The 20,590-nt window shown below is 49.7% G+C and overlaps 8 protein-coding genes across 8 annotated transcripts; 3 read left to right on the top strand and 5 right to left on the bottom strand.

The window, feature by feature from the left end:
* Positions 1–60: 60 nt before the first annotated feature.
* Positions 61–1,414, bottom strand: C8Q69DRAFT_476884 (PAP2 domain protein). The gene is made up of 3 exons (XM_028631292.1): positions 982–1,414; positions 725–914; positions 61–670 (listed from the first exon to the last, which is right to left on the bottom strand). Exons 1-3 carry the CDS (start codon positions 1,027–1,029, stop codon positions 207–209), a joined length of 702 nt encoding a protein of 233 aa, XP_028482604.1. The 5' UTR covers positions 1,030–1,414; the 3' UTR covers positions 61–206.
* A 738-nt stretch (positions 1,415–2,152) lies between these two features.
* Positions 2,153–4,069, top strand: C8Q69DRAFT_447086 (RING finger protein; the record flags this gene model as incomplete). The annotated part of the gene is made up of 1 exon (XM_028629177.1): positions 2,153–4,069. The coding sequence occupies one exon, from the start codon at positions 2,153–2,155 to the stop codon at positions 4,067–4,069; it is 1,917 nt and encodes a 638-aa protein (XP_028482603.1).
* A 285-nt stretch (positions 4,070–4,354) lies between these two features.
* On the bottom strand, positions 4,355–7,553 carry C8Q69DRAFT_76225 (hypothetical protein). The gene is made up of 4 exons (XM_028634009.1): positions 7,396–7,553; positions 7,226–7,274; positions 6,341–7,158; positions 4,355–6,282 (listed from the first exon to the last, which is right to left on the bottom strand). The coding sequence occupies exons 1-4, from the start codon at positions 7,416–7,418 to the stop codon at positions 4,641–4,643; spliced, it is 2,532 nt and encodes an 843-aa protein (XP_028482602.1). The 5' UTR covers positions 7,419–7,553; the 3' UTR covers positions 4,355–4,640.
* A 645-nt stretch (positions 7,554–8,198) lies between these two features.
* On the top strand, positions 8,199–9,087 carry C8Q69DRAFT_509537 (kinase phosphorylation protein-domain-containing protein; the record flags this gene model as incomplete). The annotated part of the gene is made up of 3 exons (XM_028633100.1): positions 8,199–8,236; positions 8,300–8,841; positions 8,900–9,087. The coding sequence occupies 3 exons, from the start codon at positions 8,199–8,201 to the stop codon at positions 9,085–9,087; spliced, it is 768 nt and encodes a 255-aa protein (XP_028482601.1).
* A 49-nt stretch (positions 9,088–9,136) lies between these two features.
* C8Q69DRAFT_76175 (mannosyl-oligosaccharide glucosidase) lies at positions 9,137–12,144 on the bottom strand. The gene is made up of 7 exons (XM_028634008.1): positions 11,752–12,144; positions 11,201–11,677; positions 10,993–11,150; positions 10,901–10,946; positions 10,469–10,847; positions 9,512–10,421; positions 9,137–9,457 (listed from the first exon to the last, which is right to left on the bottom strand). The coding sequence occupies exons 1-7, from the start codon at positions 12,002–12,004 to the stop codon at positions 9,209–9,211; spliced, it is 2,472 nt and encodes an 823-aa protein (XP_028482600.1). The 5' UTR covers positions 12,005–12,144; the 3' UTR covers positions 9,137–9,208.
* A 158-nt stretch (positions 12,145–12,302) lies between these two features.
* Positions 12,303–14,893, bottom strand: C8Q69DRAFT_406495 (FAD dependent oxidoreductase-domain-containing protein; the record flags this gene model as incomplete). Its single annotated transcript, XM_028628119.1, has 3 exons — positions 12,303–13,581; positions 14,102–14,510; positions 14,566–14,893. 3 exons carry the CDS (start codon positions 14,891–14,893, stop codon positions 12,303–12,305), a joined length of 2,016 nt encoding a protein of 671 aa, XP_028482599.1.
* A 3,006-nt stretch (positions 14,894–17,899) lies between these two features.
* On the top strand, positions 17,900–19,239 carry C8Q69DRAFT_406515 (Elongator complex protein 5; the record flags this gene model as incomplete). Its single annotated transcript, XM_028628121.1, has 3 exons — positions 17,900–18,058; positions 18,300–18,456; positions 18,506–19,239. The coding sequence occupies 3 exons, from the start codon at positions 17,900–17,902 to the stop codon at positions 19,237–19,239; spliced, it is 1,050 nt and encodes a 349-aa protein (XP_028482598.1).
* A 100-nt stretch (positions 19,240–19,339) lies between these two features.
* Positions 19,340–20,501, bottom strand: C8Q69DRAFT_513969 (protein transport protein sec22; the record flags this gene model as incomplete). Its single annotated transcript, XM_028633329.1, has 5 exons — positions 19,340–19,664; positions 19,723–20,128; positions 20,190–20,299; positions 20,375–20,409; positions 20,468–20,501. 5 exons carry the CDS (start codon positions 20,499–20,501, stop codon positions 19,602–19,604), a joined length of 648 nt encoding a protein of 215 aa, XP_028482597.1. The 3' UTR covers positions 19,340–19,601.
* Positions 20,502–20,590: the final 89 nt, after the last annotated feature.

The following is a 20,590-nucleotide window of genomic DNA, read 5'->3' as shown; positions in this document are numbered from 1 at the left end:
CAGAGCCACGCCGGTACGCAGTACACGAAGATGCAAGGTCACTAGCTGTATGGTAAAGCTGTAAAATATAGAGTAGAATCAATGGCATACTACATCCGGAGGTCAAAGCAGAAGGTATATTATTAACTTTAATATTTTGACTACGGCCAACAAGAGATGTTCCCAATCCACCTGAGAAGGGCTGTGCCTCACTATAACATTGCAAACTATTCGGTCTTACGCGACGAATCACTATTATCTCGTCGCTTCAGCTTCCGTTTCGCTTCCCATTGTCGCCAGCCGACCTCAATAAGGTCTTCACTCACCACCAGATCGCGAAGGCGTAGAAGTCCAGCCAGCTCTGTGTCAAGTGCCCAATCGACCCATCCTGCGTGTCGCAAATATGCTGTGAAACAGTACCAAAAGATGGCATAGACGACACCTGCAGCGCATCCCGCCAAGACCTGCTTAGGGGTGTGGTAGTTGAGGTATATCCGACTCACAGAGACGCTAGTCGCACCGATACATGCGAGTACGGAGATGATCAGTCGTTCTGTGTAACTGCGCGAAGCGGAGGTGCTCGACGGGGTCGGGAGGTGTCTGAAGAGGAGGAAAAGGATGAGAGAGACCGCGAAGTAGCTGACAAACTGTGAATGGGATGAGGGCATGCCATATCCCTTGCCGTACATCTCTGTTGTCGTCTGCGTGTTAGCTACGAGATCCCGCAGACATGGGTGTCACATACGCTTCGGGCGCTCCTCCTTGATCAGCCTCTTGAGGACAAAGTTCAATGCCTCGCAGCCCATCTGCCCCGCGAACATGAGAATCACCTCCACCTCCCTCGATGCCCAGATAAGAGTGACGTAGGCGACACATAAAGCCTGCGGAACTAAGGCGAGCCAGGCCGAAACGAAGGAAACGGGGTCATCAGGGTTCTATTAGCGCTGGATCAGCAATGAACACGTCGAACGCGGCTCTCCCCAGAGCGACAAGATAACTCACATAATGTACATGAGTCAGGGATAACGAGGCCAACCGCGGTCCCTCCATTGTGAGGACTCCAAGATAGACAGGTCTAAAGCATACAAATCATAAAAGAAGGGCAAGGAAACAATAATGGCTTTCGACCGGAGTAGTTGTTGGATGCGCGGACGCGTCGAGGAGACAGGGCGATCAAGAACGGTCAAATAACATCCTGCACCACAGATCACAGCCAGTGCAGATGGATGAAGATCACCAGCACTATATATCGGTACCGTGATGCGAAAGGAATGGTATGAACAATTTGCTGCGCAACCCCAGATAGATAGTTGAAGCTGGAAAGCTGGTTCGAGTCCGTGCAGAGACCGCTGCTTTTACACCCGAGGATTCTCCGCAAAAGCAGCCGGCAGGCGAAAGGAGGGGGAGGGGAAGACGGAAGAGGCGAAATGGAATCCAGTCAGGCACAGTTTGATGCCCGTTAATTCATTATTCTCACAGCTCTTCATCCTCATGTCGTTTCTCTCTTTCTAATGTTCTTTAGCCGTCTCTCCTCCGTTTTCATCTTCAATCTGACGGAGTCATCCGCAGCAGCAGGCAGCACGACCATCAAATCATGACGCACTATCTCTACGCTTCAATCCCCAGTTGCCAGTTACAATTTTCTACAGATCCATCTTATCCAGTGGCTACTGGACGATAACAGCGTGACAGGAACCACGTTCTCTGCTCTCACAGGCCCTTTGTCGACGCGGTCTCTTTACCTCCATGATCGCTGTGGCCACCAGCTGCTCGCAACACCGATAGGCATCCCGCAATCCTCTCCGCCGCCACTCTACCGCATATCGGCTCCGATTCAATTGGTCGCGCCAGCTATTCTCTACCAGGTATAATACGCCGATATAGGCCGAAAAGTTCCCTACGGTTTTGTTTTTTCACCAACGACACTCTTCTCTTCTACATCTTATCGATTCGAGACAGTCGCTGCAGACGCCGTCGGGGGATGGAACAATAATATGGTTGCATTGGAGTGCTAGGAACCAGCCCGGCCTACGAGAACAAAGAGCTAGGTTATACCGGATCATCGCCACCGCTCTCTACTCTCAAAAAAACTAGGGACATATAGCTATCTTCAACGCCGACGATTCATCGTGAGAGATCGGGGAGAATCTCGTGCGCACTGATGGCGGAGACCATGTCCTTCCCAGAAGATGACCGGATAGTCGAACTCTCCTCCATCGAAGCTATCTACCCGGAGATCAGTATCGATCCTTCTACTCCGCTGAAAGCATCCCTTGCCTTGCCCGTGACACCTGCCTCGCCATTGCGGGTTCGATTTCAGCAAGTGTCCGATGGCGGGCCTGCAGCTCCAATCCTGACGCCACCCAAGTCCCTTGAAGCCAGTGACGCGGACCTTGACACTCGCATCAAGGATGTAATCGACCTTTCCGGCGATAATATAGCTGACGTGCACTATCTATCTCACCTACCGCCGGTAACCTTGGAGGTTGAGCTTCCAGAAGGCTATCCTTCCGAAAATCCTCCTATATTCAACCTCTTCACCAATCCTCCATGGCTATCTTCGTCGCATATAAGCAAACTGATCGATGATGGACGCAAGCTGTGGGAAGAAGGTGGCAGGGATCTGGTTGTCTATACATACATCGATCATCTTCAGCAGTTGGCGGAGAACGTCTTTGACATTGCTGAGATTTCTGGGAGTGAAGTGCGGCTTCCCCGCAGCCTGAAAGTTGCGCTTCTGGATTACGATATGAAGGCGAAAAGGGAAAAGTTTGAGCAGGAGACATTCGAATGTGGTGTGTGCCTTGAACCCAAGAAGGGAACTGTTTGCTATCGGTTATTACAATGTTCGCATGTCTTCTGCGTTCCTTGTCTCCAAGACTTCTATAATACCTGTATAACGGAAGGAGATGTCGAGAGTGTCCGTTGTCCTGCACCTGACTGCGGCAAGGGACCCGGGCCTCGTGAGGAGGAACCGACAGATTCGTCTCGGACGAAGCGCAAGAAGCAGAATCGCACACTGAGTCCTAGCGAACTCCTTCAGATTCCGCTAGAGCAGGAGACAGTCCAGAGATACGTCTTTCTGAAGCGCAAGAAGAAGCTCGAGGCCGACAAGACCACTGTCTACTGTCCACGTCAATGGTGCCAGGGTGCTGCTCGATCGAAACGACATCCGAAACCATCAGACCCCATATCGGACGACTTCGGTAGCTCGGATGAGGAAGAGGATGTTGCAGTGGCTTTTGACCCTCTGGGAGACGAATCTCAGCTGCCGCCTATGGCCGACCGGGTAGCTATCTGCGAGGACTGCAACTATGCATTCTGTAGTGTCTGCAAGAAAGGCTGGCACGGAGAGCTTGTGCGCTGCTTCCCGCGAAGAGATGCAGAACTTTCTGCAGAGGAGAAAGCCACCGAGGAGTATCTCAAGTTGTACACTTCACCATGCCCGACTTGCAACGCCCCTTGTCAGAAGCTGATGGGCTGCAACCACATGAAATGCTTCAAGTGCGACACTCACTTCTGCTACCTTTGCTCGGCCTGGCTTGCAGAAGACAATCCTTATCGCCACTTCAACGACTTGGAGAGTAAGTGCTTTAATCGTCTTTGGGACTTGGAAGGCGGCGATGGTATCGACCCCGAAGGAGCAGAAGCTCTCCACCAAATACCGGACGAGCTGCTTGAATTCGACGACCAGAGCGACACTAGCGATGATAATCCCGCGTGGGAGTTTGATGGCGAGAGCGACGATGAAGCTATCAATCGTCAAATGCGGCCACCTCCACCGGCTCCCGCACCACCTCGTGTCATTCCACCCGTCGACCCTGCCCACCGTGCTCGTAACGCGAATGGCCTAGACGCTGCTGGTCGTGCTGCCGCTGCAGAGCGGCAGGCACAAGCACGAGCAATGGCTCAAGTTCGAAATCGTCCTGCTGCTCGACAAGCTGCACCTCGACCGCCGCAGAGAGCCGCGCAAAATGGCCGAGTCCAGGACCAGCAGGCCGGAAGGCCGGCTCTCCAACGATTCCTGGATCTGGTCCGAAATGACCAGGAAGACGAGTGGGATAGCGATGAGTTAGATGAGGACTTCTGAGCCTGTCTTCTCCTTCAGATTATATTTTGGGACGATTGGACGAGGAATAACTGTTTTTGCATCATTCTCTTTCATTTGCATTTTCTTTCTACACGGACTCGATTACGCATGGCCTGGTGGTCTCACATTAGCGAGCGTATATGCATTTTGTCTTTTTTACTACCTCTCCTTTTTTTTTTTTCTTTCCAGCCGATTAGTGATACCATACCATAGACTTCCTTTCTCATTCATTCACCATTTATTCCCACCTATTCGAAATGACTCGGTTTGTATTACCTCTTGAAGATAGCTGTCGTCTCCATTATCCTTGTATTTTGCTATGCCATGTTACTCTGTAGCACTTGGACAATACATACATCTTCCGTACGAGACAGCTCCAATCCTTGAAACTCCTGTTGCAGGTTACTAGGCCTTTAATTACTCTTCCCGCGAGGGAATAGTCGGAAATGAAACGAAAGCTTCCCTATGCAGGACATAGATGGATCTGGCATCTGCGAAATTTCAATGCTGTGTCGAAAAGAAACATATTAACGATACAGGGGATATGAATGTCGAGTGTTCCTAATTTAATTTAAAGATAGAGAAAATCATCCCTATCACCATCATAATCAGAGCCAACCACTGCCTCTGACCATTCATACCAGAATTCGTAACTCATGACTGTGTTATCGGCGTAGGTCAGCAGCAAGCGGTAACGACGAGAAGGGTTCCAGCCCCGCCATTTCTCGTCGGGTTGATAGATTCGAGATGCCATTGCGTGACATTCGGGGAGAGTAAGTGGCTTAGGGCCGCTATGTTCTGATGTTTGAGTGGCATTTTTGTCGTCAGAGCTGATACTTGATGGATGGATGTTCTTTTTGGAATTGGTGCTTGCTGTGTCATGAACGCCATCATCAGGCCCTGATTCTGCATTTGAACTGTCTCCTTCCTGAGAATCAGTAAATCTGTAGTGGAAAGTGATGTCGTCTTCGTTGACCACTCGTCGAGGGATGTAGGCTACATCAGGCGGTAGTTCGAATCCCTGAACAGGACCAACTGCCATCCCAAGGAGTGGAATGAGGGGACGCTCCCCGTATTTCTCCTGGCTCTCTAGTGGTACAATCCAATTGATCTTGAATGCAAGGCCCTTGTTTTGTGCTTCAGTAAGAGCGATGATTGCTGCGCGGCCCTTTTGCGTAGCGGCAACGACGATACCGTGCTCGGGGACGTACTTGACCATGTTGAAACGGTCACAGGCACGGATTGTGAGGATAGGATGCGTGAAAGGTTGCCAGAGTGGATTTCCGCAGACCACCGTAGGAGATAGTGAATATGGACTAGGGAAGAGGCGAATGTCTGTTTGTGAGAAGTGAAGGATAGGGAAATCGGAACAGGCTGGAGTGGGCGGTTCTGGCAGATGATCCAGATCATTAAGCCCCGACAAGACAGCATTCGGATTATGGTCAACATTTGAGCCGTCGTCGCTGTCATCTTCATCGCTTTCAATGTAATCCATGTGGTCTTGGGCGAAATAGAAGCTCTCGTCATCGGAGTAAGACTCTATGGGACCAGACTCTATACCAGATAGCTCGTCGAAGGCTTCTTCTAACGCGTTTTGGAGGGCTTCAGCAGCGGCCATCGAGCCTTGGGCGAGAGTGCGCATCGTCGCACCACGCACCGGTCCAGTTGTTTCCAGTGACGGGTCTCCGGAGTCGCCATTAGAATTTGCAGCACTTTGAGTTGTATGGGATTCGTCCACATGCATGCTGCGTTCACTTATACTCCCGACTTGAGCATCCACTGTTCGTAGACTCCCTTCAGGTCGGTCTAGGCCAGCCAGGAAAGCATGTTCGCGCCCAGAACCATCTGGGGCGTCAGCATATTTGTCTGCATCATGATCGCCATCATCAGAATCCGACATAGAGTCGGAATATGTGTCACTATCATCTCCGGACTCTCTATCTGATGACGAGCTCTTCTCTTTACTGATGCAGCAATCGGTGTCGAAAATGTCAGGCAAGGTCAATTCTTCTGTAGCATCCCCTTTAACGGCTGGTGGGAAGTAACTGTAAAGATGGGAAGCATCCGGGACTCGCCTACTCAGGCTGGTCAGGTCAAGAACAGTTTTCCCGTTCTTCATTCTCTGCGTCGGACAGCCACCACATGCCTCGACATATGACCTACATGGTCGGAACGTACGCGGATCGAGGGCGAGAACGCTCCAACCACGTTCACTACCAATGTAAGCACGCAGATAAGAAATCAAAATCAAAGGGGAAAGTGCGCACTCACTCATTACGCAGGGTGTGCGGAAATGGCTCTGCAGTTATATCGCTCAAATGCACTGCCTGGAATGGACTTTGCAGTTCCCATACTTTCCACAGAAGCAGTTTGTTGTCAATATCAGTGCTGACCATCCAACATCCATTCGGATCGAGATCGCAGTTCAGAAACGAGACGCATGGTATATTGGTAAAATGACCTGAATACGTAAGCCGGACATTACGCGAGCGGTAACGATCTGGCATGAGACGGCGGAACTGAACAAATTCATCCTGTGTCTGGACATCAAGCCAGTTTTGCTCGTAATTATTGAACCCGTCCGCAAAATTCAGATTCTCGTCGGTGTCTTCATCAGCTTCTTTGGTCGGATCAACTAGCGCGAATGCGAATACCGTAATGAGACCGGTGTTCGCTGAAACCGCAATCATACGGGCATACTTGTGGATTGCAAGTCCCCAAGCACTGGCGTAGACATTCTCAGTGAAAAAAGGTTCGATATTGGATCCATCGATGGGCCTTTGTGGGCCATCCTGGGAGGCCTGTTCAATTGCAGAGAAGACTGCTTCCACATGATAGCCAGAAACGTTCCCGGAGTCTGTCACGAGGATGAGGACTTCATCCCGACCCAGGTCATCGACCATGATATTGTTGATAGCATGGGGAAAATCGGGGTTAATGAATCCTTCAGCATCTGGGTCCTTCATCACAGGAGTAATGATCATGGACGGTTTGGCACCTAGAGTCTGCCAGGGACCAGCGGGTTCCCATACATAAATCTGGTGGCTGTACGCAACAAAGAGTAAATTGTGACGTTGAGAAAGCGCAGTCTTCGGTTTACCATCAGTCAATAAGCCTGGATCGTTCACGATGGAACAAGCGGTATGATATACTTACCAGGTTGCTTCTCCAGGCTGCAGAACGGGGAGGATATACATTCTCCCTCCTAACATGTCGAGGTCAGTATAACCAGGAAACAGACATCGCAGATTTCAACATACTCAGCAAACTAGAAACGTAGCATTAGAACGAATTGCATAATTTATCCTTTGGGGTGGAACACTTACTCTCTCACGACCACTCTCAACATTAAGCGGTTTTAAACGCAAATCATCTCGCATGCCGCACTTGCGCGTGAGGAGTTCTTGTTCAGGTTCCATTCCTGAAGCGACCCCAGTGGGCGCCATATGTAGTTCGTAGATCGCCTGGAGTTGTCTCAGGTCAAGCCGGTTTACTGGGAATATAGGGTCTGTCATAGTGTTTGAGGCAAAGGCAGGTGTGAAGAGTGAGTGGGACGAGAGGTGAATATTATCATTTCAGAATGGACAAATAGAACTCGGTACGTTGCACGATGGAGTGGTCACACATAGAGTTGGCAGACCATCAACCCCATCATCCCCGTAGACATATGGAAAGACCAATCAGCATATAATTGGATCTGGGGGCATATGCGCGTTAAAACTACATGTCAGTTAGTTGGTTCTCCCTCGAGGTGATGATACAATCGAACTTGAATATACAACAGGAAGATGATGATATGTCGGAAGCGGCGTGCGCACGTGCCACTTGTAACGGCCTCCGTCATGTATTACAGTACAGATAGAACAGAACAGCTCGAATTCCATAGCTGACTTGAAAGGGCTCTCAAGACAGTAAATCAAATTCCACTCGATATATGATGAAAGATTTATCAATAAATGTAGAAATTGAAGGCACCATGGCGAACTGCGAGTTCTTCATTGAGAGCTCTCGAATATATATACAATGCGTAATTACCTTACACCTAATTACCGCATCATTCCTTCAACCCCAGAGTTCCACTCCCCACCGACATCATCAAACCTACAAGCAAGCGACAACCACAACAACTATGGATTTAGTCGCTGGTGTTCGCAAGGAAGGCAGTCGGTAAGTCGCCTTTTCGCAATGATGCACTTCATTGTCCTTGCCATTCATTAACATTTTCTCCAGCGGGGGCCGCGATTCCTTCAAATGGTCTGATGTCCAACAATCGCAGCATCGCGAGAACTATCTCGGCCACTCGCTCATGGCTCCTGTGGGCCGGTGGCAGAATGGTCGTGATCTACAATGGTACGCGAAGGCTGAGGATAAAGATGCCGAGAAAGCAAGAACCGAACGCGAGGAAGAGCTTCGGCGCGTCAAGGAGGCTGAGGAAGAGGCAATGGCCCGCGCGCTCGGTCTTCCTGTTCCGCCAAGGAGCACGAACGCAAATTTGACACCTCTGGGTAGTAAGGATGTACAGAGGGCAATTCAAGAAACAACAGGTGGTGACGCAGAAGACGGAGGGAAGGGGATCGGCTTTGGATCCTACGGGGGTAGAGCGTCCGGTGCGCGTCTTGGACCGGAAGCTGACAAGTTAGAGGGCGTTGGACTTGATGAGCGTCCTAGTCGAAGAGACAGGCGCGATCGCAGCCGCAGTCCTGAGAGGCGGCGCGACAGAAGTCGTGACCGAAACCGAGAGAGGGAACGAAGACATCACAGACATCATCATCGTGATGATCGTGAATACCATCGTCATGAACGACGACACAGGTTGAGATCTCCATCCAGAGATCGAGACTATCGTCGGAAGTCAGAATCCCGTGAACGGAGCAAAGAAGGAAGACGTGCTGATGCTTATGACAAGTATCGCCGGTCAGGGAGGGATCACTCCCCAGATAATCGTGGATCTCATAGACGGAGTGGCAGAGATCGAAGTCACAGCCGTCGACATTGATACTACCCTTCCGTATGGTTAATGTTCCATATGCTGCGTTCCGCATAGCGATGGTGTTTACGGTGTTTATGGTCCTGTTTATAACATAGATTGGCTGGTAATATCTATTGTTTTCCTACACCTCGATGATTATATGGTACACTTTACAGTTCGTCATGCGCGGTTCCGGTGCTCGCGGATAAATCAGGCATAACCATCATCTTAACCACCAAACTCGTCCAGCCGGTGAAATGCTGGGTTCGCTGGCCGGCTCCTGTCTCGGGATTGTACTGCTCCCAGGCAAATCCCGTCTCCTTCCATTCCCTATAGACGTTCTCGACCAGGTTCTTCCGAAGGTCGGAATAAATATGTCTGGCCTGTGCCTGATGCGGCCCAGGGACGGTAGCAACGTCCTGTAACAATACAAGTTAGCTAGAATATGCCAGAAGGTTAGGAACAGTGCTTACATAGAGACTCTTCAACGCCATGTAGTTCATATTGATCCACACAGGACTCCTCCAATAGTTCTCTTCGGTGCCATAAAACTTATCCTTCTTGCTCAAGCTTCGAATACCGTAGTCGCTCCAGAGCTCGCGCGGGTCACTGATCAGATCCAGGATCGGCTTCAGTCGAGGACTGTCGGGACCGATCATTCCGGTAAGGAATGGGGAAATAGAGATGTATCCCTTGTGGCATACATGGACACTTTCCTCATAGTCATCGATGGTAGCATCACAGTATGTTTGCGCCTCTTCGTCCCAATGCAGATCATCAATATTTCGCGTGATAGCTGTCTCATACTCCTGGAATTCCTCCGCATCTTCTGTTTCACCAATTGCTTCTGCGATACGACGGATGGACCGAGACATCATGCCCATCCAGCTTATCAAGTCCGCGTGCAGCTCGCCGGGGTGTGGTGGCTGAGGTCTAGGATAGTCGTCAAGGCCTGAAGTTAGAATATGCTGCGGAGTACGTCCACGCCAACGGTACCCTTCTTTCATCGAGTACGCCTGGCGGTCGTATGATTTGATGTCTCCCCATTGAGTTTTTCTGAACCAGAAATAATGCCTCTTGAGCAACGGGTAGATAGAACGGAGGTAACTATCCGCCAGCTCGGGATGTTCCAAATGAGCTGAACGGAGACTATCGGCCAAATCATCACGGTCAAGCTCACCACGCGGGGTAGACTCATTGGACTTCAATTTATCGACGAAAGTTTCCAGGATGAGGAACAAAGTTGGCGGGTTGGCATAGTGAGGATACTGGACTTGGAATTCTGGAGGCACTTTACTACGAGCCTCCAAGCCCAGGATTTGCTCGCGAGCGATCCATCCGTCTTCGTCCATCTGATTAAACCAGCTTCTAACGATTTCAAGCCTGTCGGAAGTTAGCAATTAGTATCTAATTGAGAGAGGGAAACATACGCAAGATCCGTATCCCAGTCAATCACCGGTAAGAGATGGAAACCTTCATCCCAGAGGAATCCACGAGGGAAAAACGGCCGAGAAGGTACGCATGTGAAAAGCTCCCTTGGCTCTTCGTCTATAAGCTGCGCGCGTGCCCTTGCTTCAGCTGCTTCTTCCCAAAATCCTTCATTTTCTTCATCGTACTCGGGTGCAGCAGAGCGATCGACGAGGCCACCACCATAGAAGTAGCCAATACCTCCAACCAAATTCGACAACATGGATTTGGAGAACTCAGTGTACTCTGGTGAGTCAAAGGGAGCTTTAGGAGAAAATATCTTGTCAAATCTGTCAGAGAACGAAAGTGATGTGCTGTCGATTGCCTTCGTAAGAGTTTCAGCTTGATACGAGTATTAGCCAATGGTTTCACTATCTCAACGGAATGGTCCTTACATGTCACTGGCTCAGGGGCAGAGCCTGAAGAGAAAAGAATATCGAACTAACTTTGTCAGTGAAGGAATACAACAGGGACTATACCGGCCTACCTCAAAGGCTCCCTGGAACACTTTCTGCACCAGATGAATATTGCCTTCCTTCGGCGCATTGGCTATGGTGAAGACCTGAGGAGGCGGCGGGGGGTTGTCTGTGCCATAGGTCTTGAAGTATGCGTCGACTTCAGTCTTCATATGGGTAAAGAGAATTACTGTATAGCTGTCAGCAACTATAATGTTGCATACTTAGGCTCGAGCATACTCTTAGTCTGCCAAAGGAACTCTTGAGGCATGAACAGACTTGCAACCATCGTTCGGTCGAGAGGCTTCTGTTCATAGCTTGGGTGGCTATGGTAAGGATGCTCATTGCTGTCCGGTCCAGCCGTTATATCAATTGTGAAGTCTCCCAAATCCGGAGTCATCCCATTTATTTTGACGTCGCCTTCGAAGCCAAGAGGGTCAGGCTCGTTGGCAACCTCTAAGGAGCCTAGACCCTCCAAACCAGTGTAGAATACCATCGTTGTGAGCTGCGCATCAGGGGCGTCCTCTCGCGGCACTCCCTTGACTCGAGCTGCCCAACTGCCTCCGTGTGTCCCACCGGGGACTTTGATAAAATCGATTGTTATGTCTATAGTATTCCCCGCATCATGTATCGTCTGTCTGCCACCTTTCCGGATATCGTATTCGTCCCATCCATAACCTGCCATCCCTGAATGTTGCTCACATGTATGCCTAAAGTCTTAAAGAGATGTTAGTCTTTTATGATGTGGAAATTTGGTACGTTGTCATCAGCAATCCTGCATAAACACTTACTGTCCTGCGCGGTCGCGTAATTGTCAACCTTTGCCCACATCAACCCAGACACGAGGCTCTTGGGAATCCGGGGATGGACCCCGAAGTACAGATTCGACTTGTATGGACCCCATAGCAAGGACTGGTTGTTGGCTTTCGAAACCTCATTAATCAATACGGAAGCATCGCCTGTTGCTAGCACTTCACTTGCGCTGAGCCCAAGGACGTATATGCATAACCGTGAAATCAATGACAGACAAGAAGAAAGATGCATCTTCAAAAGAGAAGCATCAATCGACAGAGAAGCTAACAGAGCCTCTCTTTTATATGAGCATATGTTGTTGCTGATGTGGAAGCTAGCTTGAAGCTCTCGATAATAATACCCGCTGCGGACAACCTGTTGCTTCTCCGATCAAATTACGTGGCCCGAGCGTTGTCCCGGCATGTCAACACGCCCCTACGGAAGCTATTCATCCTATCTATATAGTTAGACTCTTACCATCTAGCTGCAATATAAATTGGTTTGAGGATCGATTCTATATACTATTACCATTAACCCTAATGCTCTCCATTTACAGGTAGTTCTGGGGGTCTAACGATGCGATCTTAGCGCTCTTCGCCTTGCCATCGAACACAAACTCGCTCATGAGCTTTCCAGTAGCCGGGGCGTTCTGGATGCCCCAGCATGTGTGGCCGGCTGCAATATATAGTCCTTTAATGCCAGTGTGTCCGATCAATGGTCCTCCTCCCATTGCATCTACGTTCGGCAGGTAACACGCTTGACACACGGAGACCTCACCCCCTCTGAGCTCATCAGAAATGCTCCCCACCGAATCAATGATATCCTGGCATCGTGAATTGTCCACCTGCACATCTGCGGTCGTCTTTGGGAGCGGTACAATTCGGTCTCCTTCACCGCAAGCGTAAACAGTACCATCAGGACGAGCATAGATCTCAGGTGTGACCACATTGGCTCGCTTCTTAGACCCGTCGAATCCAGCAGGCAGCGAGATGTTGGTGAATAGCGTATACGCAGAAACAGGTCTCGTAGGGCGGATAACAACGCTATGGGCGCGTACTGCTGAGATAGGTGCTGGCGGAAAGACACCTCGAGTCCACGGGCCAGCGGCTATAAGCACATCTGTTGCAGGAATTGTGCGAGACTCTCCGCTGTCTTTCTCTGTGTAGGTAACTGACTTCACACCATCCACGGTGCGATCGATGTTGGTTACAGAACCCAATACGACTTTGGCTCCTTTTTCCTCAGCAAGTTTCGCCATCGAGGTGGTGAAGAGATATGGATGAACCTGAGCCGTCTCCCCAGGCCCGCTCATGCTTTCATAACCCCTTACAAGATCGGGGACGAGCCAGTCCAAGTCACTAGGGACGCCAGCAGCTCTCAATTGTCCTTTCGCGGTTTCTTGACGTTTTTGTAGAGACACGGAACTCCCTCCCACTTTGGCTCCTGCCATGTCCTTGGACTTATCGCTTAGGGGACGTCCGTTGGCGACCACTTGACCACAGTGGACTTCTCTGTAACCCCATCTCGCCTTGCCTCCATGTTCTTCAGCCAGTTGGGCATGCAGTTTGTAGCTCAGTGGCACGATGTTGCTTGGATACGCCCATAGTGCCAAGAGGCCGCCGGCCTTTCCAGAGGCTCCCCCTGCGATCTCCGTAGCTTCTAAGATTGTAATTTTGTGGCGCGCAGGGTCATATGAGGGATGTCTCGTCAGGAAGTAGGCAGAACAGCATCCAATAATCCCGCCTCCTGGAGAATATCTGTCAGTATTATCTACTCCGTTGCACGCGTTGACAGAGGGACGCGGGGTGCCAGTGCAGATGCGGGGGCCACTTACCAACGATGACAATTTCTCGTTCTCGGTCTGCGCTAGCCATCTTGCAGCGAGATGTGAAGCGCCAAATGTGGGATCTTATTGCAGCCAGAATGTTGAGAACCTGCAGCGAAAGGCAAATGTTGGAGTGCAGAAAGCTGTGATCTAAATGTTCGTAAGAGCGTACGCATACGTCAGCGAACCTATGTGGCGAACCCATAGAAACGAGCAAGCTACCCTTGGAGGTAGAAACACTACAAAGTCATGGCTCCACGACAAATTTCCAATACAATATCCGATTCTTCAATAGTAGACTATCTTCTCATTCGAAAGCTATACATGTGCAGATACAAAGTTAAAGTGTATAATGCGCTCCAAAGAATAAATAAATACTCTCAGCGACAAACCTGAACTCCGATGATGCGCCAAGGCGATGACGCTTGATAAAGCGCTGCTTCGCAGATAGAAAGAAATAGATCAAATAGCCTTGTGTAATGCAAGCACGCAAGATCCTTCCAGGAGTGAGAGCTCATCTCGACGGACTGAGAGGTCTGTTGAAACCGCCGGTTCGGTTCATGTATTGTCGGTATTCTGTCTTCTTCTCTTTGCGCACACCATAAACGTCGTTTCCCGGGACTTTCGTGTTTTGCGTGCTTCGGAACCTGGTGAAACCCATAGTCTTACGCATAAGCGCTTCGAGATCGTCTGGGTCCTCGCTGTCCAGCACGTCGATATCCATCTCATCATCTCCATCGGTTACCCGCGAAGGCCTTTTTGGCTCAGATACACCATTAGTATGCCGTGCATCCTCTCGTAATTTGCCGTCTCTACGATCGTCCCTTCGATCCATGCGAGGACCCCGTGGAGGTGTCCTAGAACGAGCCTTCGCGCCATTGCGCCCAGGCGATCGAGACCGATCATAATTTCTATCTGGTTTTGACGGATACCCTTTGAAACAGTTAGCTCAGTCCCAAGATCATTCATAGTTGCGGGATAGGCGTACCTCTTCGACCATGGTATTTGTCCCTACTCGTGCTTCTTTCCCTGTCCCTTGCACCTCGTCCGTCTCTGTCCCTTCTGCCATTTCTGTCTCGGTGATAAGCCTCCCTTGACCTGCTCCTTTCACGTCTTCTTTCAACTCTTTCTCTCGAACGAGAGCGATAGCGGCGATTCTCTCGCGTACCGTTCCGCTCCTCCCTGCTTGCTGGCTCCCGCCGTGAGGATCGATCGTAATCCGTATCTGGTTCTGAATACCGCGCTTGCTTGTCATTCATATCCCACATGGCAGAGCTGTCTGTACGGCGAGCCCGTTTCGTTGGAGGTTCTGTCATTTTCCCCGGTTGAGGTGGAGTTGACGCGCCGGCCAACGCGCGCGGTAGTGCCTCAGGAACTGGCTCAGGGAGACGTGATGCGTAGCAGAGCGAAAATGTATTTTCAGAGGGGAGCAAATTGGGAGTGCCTATCTAACCTTCTTGTAGGTTGTGCTCCGAGCGTGGTCGCAAATCCAGTTGAAATGCCGCTTAGCTTGTAGCTGCAAGAACGGACTCGTTCCTAAGTTTGTTACGGTCGCCCAGTTCTGCCGAAGGTGCCACATCGCAAATAACGGTTACCGCCCAACTAGACGCAGGAACTACAACTACTACACTCTGCTTGGGTAGAGTCGCAAGCTCTCTTCTCGATAAAGCGAAAGGTTAGGAAATAGGCAGATGTATTGCGCCTTACGACTCTAAATTCGTCTACTCCGATACAGGTCTTAAAGATGCCTCCACTTGGTGACTCCGCACTGACAAATATATATATTCAGAAATTCGCAAATTATGCATTCACCGTGCATCAGCGGAGGAAGTTAGTATTAGCATCCATTATGCTTCGTACACGATGGTGTAGTGGAATCAAATATCATTTTTATGCAGCTGATGGAATCCTGCAACGTTCCCAGTTCGCAGGGTGGGAGTACTCGAGCGGCCACTCGACGAATGTGAAGAGTGTATATACCGTCATGACAAGGGAATCCTCACTAGCGATTCTTTGCAACGATGTCGAGTATATAAGACAGCCCAATGACACTTTTCACGACAACGAGCCGATGATTCTGTGCGTTGTAGTGATGAAGAGGTGCAGACTAGTTACAGTCAACCTTACCTAGCCGTATACTCGTCATAGCGACAAGAACAACGTCTCTATATTGCTGAATGTCCCCTGAATCATTGCACAGACTAACATTAATCTACGCTTGACTCAGGTGCTAGCGAAAGGAATGCAGATTCAAGATGTCTCTGTGCCACCGTATCGCCGTAAGACCCTATCAGATTAACGAAGCCTGGATCGCGTCCTTCAATTCAATATGAAGATGTTATCGTGTAATAGCTCATATTGACATGCTTGATATTTTGTATCGCGTCTGTGGAACATTGATTCGTAGAAAAAGGCACAAGGCGACTGCATATCCTGTTTATGCCACCTGGATAGTTGGAGATGCGGCGTCCTTTCTCTTAGCACTTGTCCAACTATTTCCCCTTTCATATATGTAGCTTATATCCCGTGGCAGTTATATCAGCTTAGAGCGAACGGAGGCTTCAGTTTACTTTTACTTCGTCGTAAAGAAGGGACTGTCCTAATGAAACGACTTGTGCGTATACAAAGATCTAGTCGAACATGAAAATATCCAGCAGGGGATGACGGGCTAGCCAAGTCAATAGACTCATGGGGGTGACAGGTCATCGATACGGACTCTTGGCTGTTAAGGACTAACTGCCTCATGGATAATATAAGCCACTGATGGTTAATAAAAGCTGCAAAATTGACACTTGAAGAACGGGTTAGAGATGGTTTGTTCAATGTGATTTGTTGTATTATGCATGTTCCGAAAGGGAAAAAAAAAGGCATCACTTTTGGAGAATGCTGTGCAATTATACAATGAAGAGACACCTACACGCGTGAAAGCAGAGTTCAGAAGTCAATTTTGAGGACGTCGACGAAGCCTGTGCGACCTATGCTGCGCGTAGGTATTTCACAGACGTGCAGACATAAAGATATCCATGATCTTGAGATGTATTATAATGGTCAGATAGTGGCTCACATATTGAGCCAATAGTCAATAACTGGAAGGGGGTAATATTTGTCCTTAGAGGGGGATGGAGAAGCAAATTATGGATATTATGCCCAAGTAACAGATTACTCGATGTTAATGGGATACATGCCAGGGTAAACAGCTTCACGGGATGTCCTGATCGGGCTGTTTGCGACGGGGTTTCCAGATTAGGCAGTTCGCGACAGGCGCTCTGGCGCGGGGCGAAGGTGTGACCGTCCAAATGCAGTTTGCAAGACTGGTTTAAAGGTCCAAAATTCTGTGAGAACGTGGAGAACAGCTCTAGAACCCCAATGACTGGATCAACCCATGGAGTCGGATCCTGATCGAGACCCAAATGTGGGGTAAGATCTGGCAGACTGGTCTAGACTCGATGACCCTCTCAGTCGGGTCCTTTCTTATTGGCCGTGAAATTGTGAATGAGAGTCTCTCATTGGCTCAAATTTGTTAATTACAAAATCGATTTAAAGGTCCTGAGAGTTGTAGGTTTTTCGTATGACAGATTTTAGGCACTTTGAGTAGCTCGGAGCTGGAAAAAGTTGCATATAATGAATAAGGTAGTTCTTGCGCACATCCTGATCACATAAAATCTAGGTTTTAAGGGGTTTATGTGGGTGTATCATGCATGGTGGCCTATTGCTATCTTCAGCTCAGCCTGGACAGCGGAAGAAGCTGTAAAGTTCGTGTATAGCGCGCTAATCGCAATTCAGAAAAGTTCTGCCTAGTTCTGCCTGGTACCAGGGGCCTTATCACCTGACCGCAGGAGTCAGGACCAAGCCTGCTTTCTAAAAACGTGCACCTTACGACTACCTAGGTAATTGATCTCCATTGACTTCCGAGACTGGCTCCAGCCTCCTAGAGTTCTCCTCGGCTCAAATTTGTATGGCACAAAAGTAGGAGCCAGCTTAGCCCTAAGCCCTACTCAGCACATCATCTTAACACAAAGCTACCGCAATGCCTTTACTGCTCTCACAACTTCGTGATCCGCTTCCTATCACAAAGTTCTCAGCGTCTAGGAGCATTTGGCAAGTGCTATCCAACATCCCCAACAGGCTCAACTACTCGATATGCCAAGATCCACTACAGTACTTTCTCTCGAACGGCCCGTCCCGCTGAGCCTCAACTTTAATTACGATAAGAGTAAAGATCATCAACAGCTTCGGAAATCTTTGCACCTAATCCTCAAGACCCCTCATTGAGCCGCAACGCCCCGCAGTCGACGCAGCAGCAGCGATCTCATACCAGCAAGATGGCCCCGACGAATTTGTCGCATCGACGAACTCATAATCTCCTTCTGATCTCGAAGCTTCTCAGCCTGCGAGATACAGTGTCGCCGTTGACGCTTTTGCTGGACTCATTGGAACAACCGGCAAGGCCTCTGATTCAGGAATATATACGGAGAGCGAAGGTCAGATATAAATGAGATCCTGCCAATTATTTGACTTTTCGAAAAAATGCCTTGTTATTGCCATGAGCCAGTGGAAAACCTGTTCGCCCCTTCATTGTCTTGAATTTCCGCCAATACGACTCTAGCCCATGGCCCTACACCACTCTTCTTATTTTCCACTTGCACTCGATCAAACGAACGACTTTGATGTTATGTGCTTAAATCGCTTGCTGTATCAAAAGACTAACTCACTGTCCCACAGCTATCCAAGGTACACGTCACTCTGGTAGCTTTCGAGACCCTGCAACGGCCGGAAGGCGTCGATGCATTCATATCTTGTCGACGGAAGAGAGCAGCAGATATCGCAAAAGAAGTTGTTAACGCATATCCCACTCCAGCACCTGGAACTACACCGCGCCGTATGTAAGGTCGAGCTCTTTTACCTCTCAAGTTGCTGACCATCCACAGGCAGGCTTATCCTAATCGACTCTATCCACCCGCTTCTCAGTGCGCGTGGCAATGAACATCCCGTGCATTTGCCCAGCTATTTGGGTTCCTTTGTCGCGCCCACAACTCCCACAGCAAACCCGGTCCACGCATCGCTCGTTGTGACTTACCATCAGGACATTCCCTTGCCGCCAAACCCGCAGCCATATTCCCCTTCTGCACTTTCGTTATTAACGTACCTCGCAACGAGTATTATTACACTCCATTCGCTCTCGCATATCCTAGCACAAAAGGCTGCCCGTGATCGCAGCCTTGCCGCACCGGTATTCGGGCTGGAAGAGGAACAGGATGGTGTGATCCTTGGTCGGCTGGACCACGTGAAGGGAGTGGACAAGAGCGCGGAGGGCGTTGTGCTGGAAATGGAACACAGGCGAAAGAGTGGTCGAGGCGTCGTGGAGTGGTATGTTCTACCACCTGCGTCGCAATACCATCCTCAGCAGGCGAAAGAAATTGTCACGTTATTAGACGATCATCCGTTGTACCGGCGGCCGGAGGAACTGGAGGAGAATGCGGCAGAAGAGGAACCAGGCTCGACGTTCGAGTTGCGTCTTACGGAAAGGCAGCGGCGGGAAAGAGAAGGAGTGGTGCTGCCATATTTCGACGCACAACACGGCGATGGTCCCGGAGAAGGGGGACGGATTCTCTACGACATGGGCGAAGAAGATGATTTCGATGAAGAGGAGGATGAAATTTGACCGCAGCTAAGAGCCCTGGGATACTTGCTGCGGTTTCTGATTCTTTGGTCTCGATATGGTGCTAGCTCTGCATGTGCAAGCTGGCCAGAGGATCGCTTCTGGCAGTATATTTAAGCCTAATAATACGTTTGGTATTGTGGGCGTCTGCAGAGGAGCTGCTGGGCACGAAAAGGTACTGCACATGTCGACTCTTCTGATCGCATGAAGCCGAGAAATTGGATATTCGAGTCCTGTCCAATCCTTATGGGAGGAAAGTGGAATCCACAACGCGTCCTGCATCGGACTGCGTCTCAACAATTTCGAAACAAAATATCGTTATCCATACAGAGAAGAAAACGACTATTAACCTCCACTGCCCGCAGCTAGAAGAAACGCCACCAAATGAGTATAAGCATGAGGAAACCGAATCCTGCGAATGGCCCGTACTGAAGAGCAGTTAGTTCCATGGACCCTCTATTTCACACCAGGGTACGGGGCACTTGCCTGCTTGATCAACAACTCCCAATTTATGCGCACAGCCGCCTTTCGGTACTTCTTGCTATCTTCCCGCAAGCGCCCAGACATTTCTCCCATACGTTCGAGGCTATCGCCACGGTATAAGAGGTCCTCGATGTTCTTTGTCATGACTTTTGTCACATCGCGCAGTTCGTCATTCAGCCTGTCAAGGTTTGAGGCGGCACGGCTGTCTTGGTATGTCTTTTTGGTGCGCTGAATGAAGGTATCAAACTCGACAAACGCGTAGGGTCGCAGATTAGGGGAGTGGTACTGAGCAGGGGAGTAGGTGGTTGTGAATTCAGTTGCAAGGTCGGCCAGATAAGTGAAGGCGAGTTTACGAGGGTATGATCGGTCGCATATACACAGGAAACAAATGTCGTCTTTGATTAGGTAGCTGCAGATGATCAGTTGGGGCCCGGAATCGATTGGTTAAAACACGACAGGGCAGAGCTCACTGTAAACTGTATACACCTGATTCAATGCTGGCTTCTGGAGCGGAGTTGCGACTCATGCGACGGAAGATCATCTTCGCCTGCGATTTGACCTCTGAGAGTTCTGCCTCTGCCTGGAAAGTGTTAACAAAGAATATCCCATCCTAGTCTTAGCGCGGCTCGAGGCAGTGAATGAAGGTAGACCGTACCTGTTCGTCGTCGACAGACGCTGCCAGCATGAGACCTTTGATCAACCCCAACGTCAGCAACACTCCGGTTCCTATCTCGACAAGCTTCCTTACCATCTAGTCTCGCGATCTGCGTGGATCTGACCATCTTGAAAGCCTTTCGAGGGTGTCGTTTCGTGTCTTCTACCGCCTTTCACTCCTGCCTCGAGAGTCTCCACGAATTGCGCCGTCAGAACG

Source organism: Paecilomyces variotii (assembly GCF_004022145.1).
Source record: "Paecilomyces variotii strain CBS 101075 chromosome Unknown C8Q69scaffold_11, whole genome shotgun sequence".
Taxonomy (NCBI): Eukaryota; Fungi; Ascomycota; class Eurotiomycetes; order Eurotiales; family Thermoascaceae; genus Paecilomyces; species Paecilomyces variotii.
Note: the sequence above shows the minus strand (reverse complement) of the source record. Positions and strands in the feature narration are given on the sequence as shown.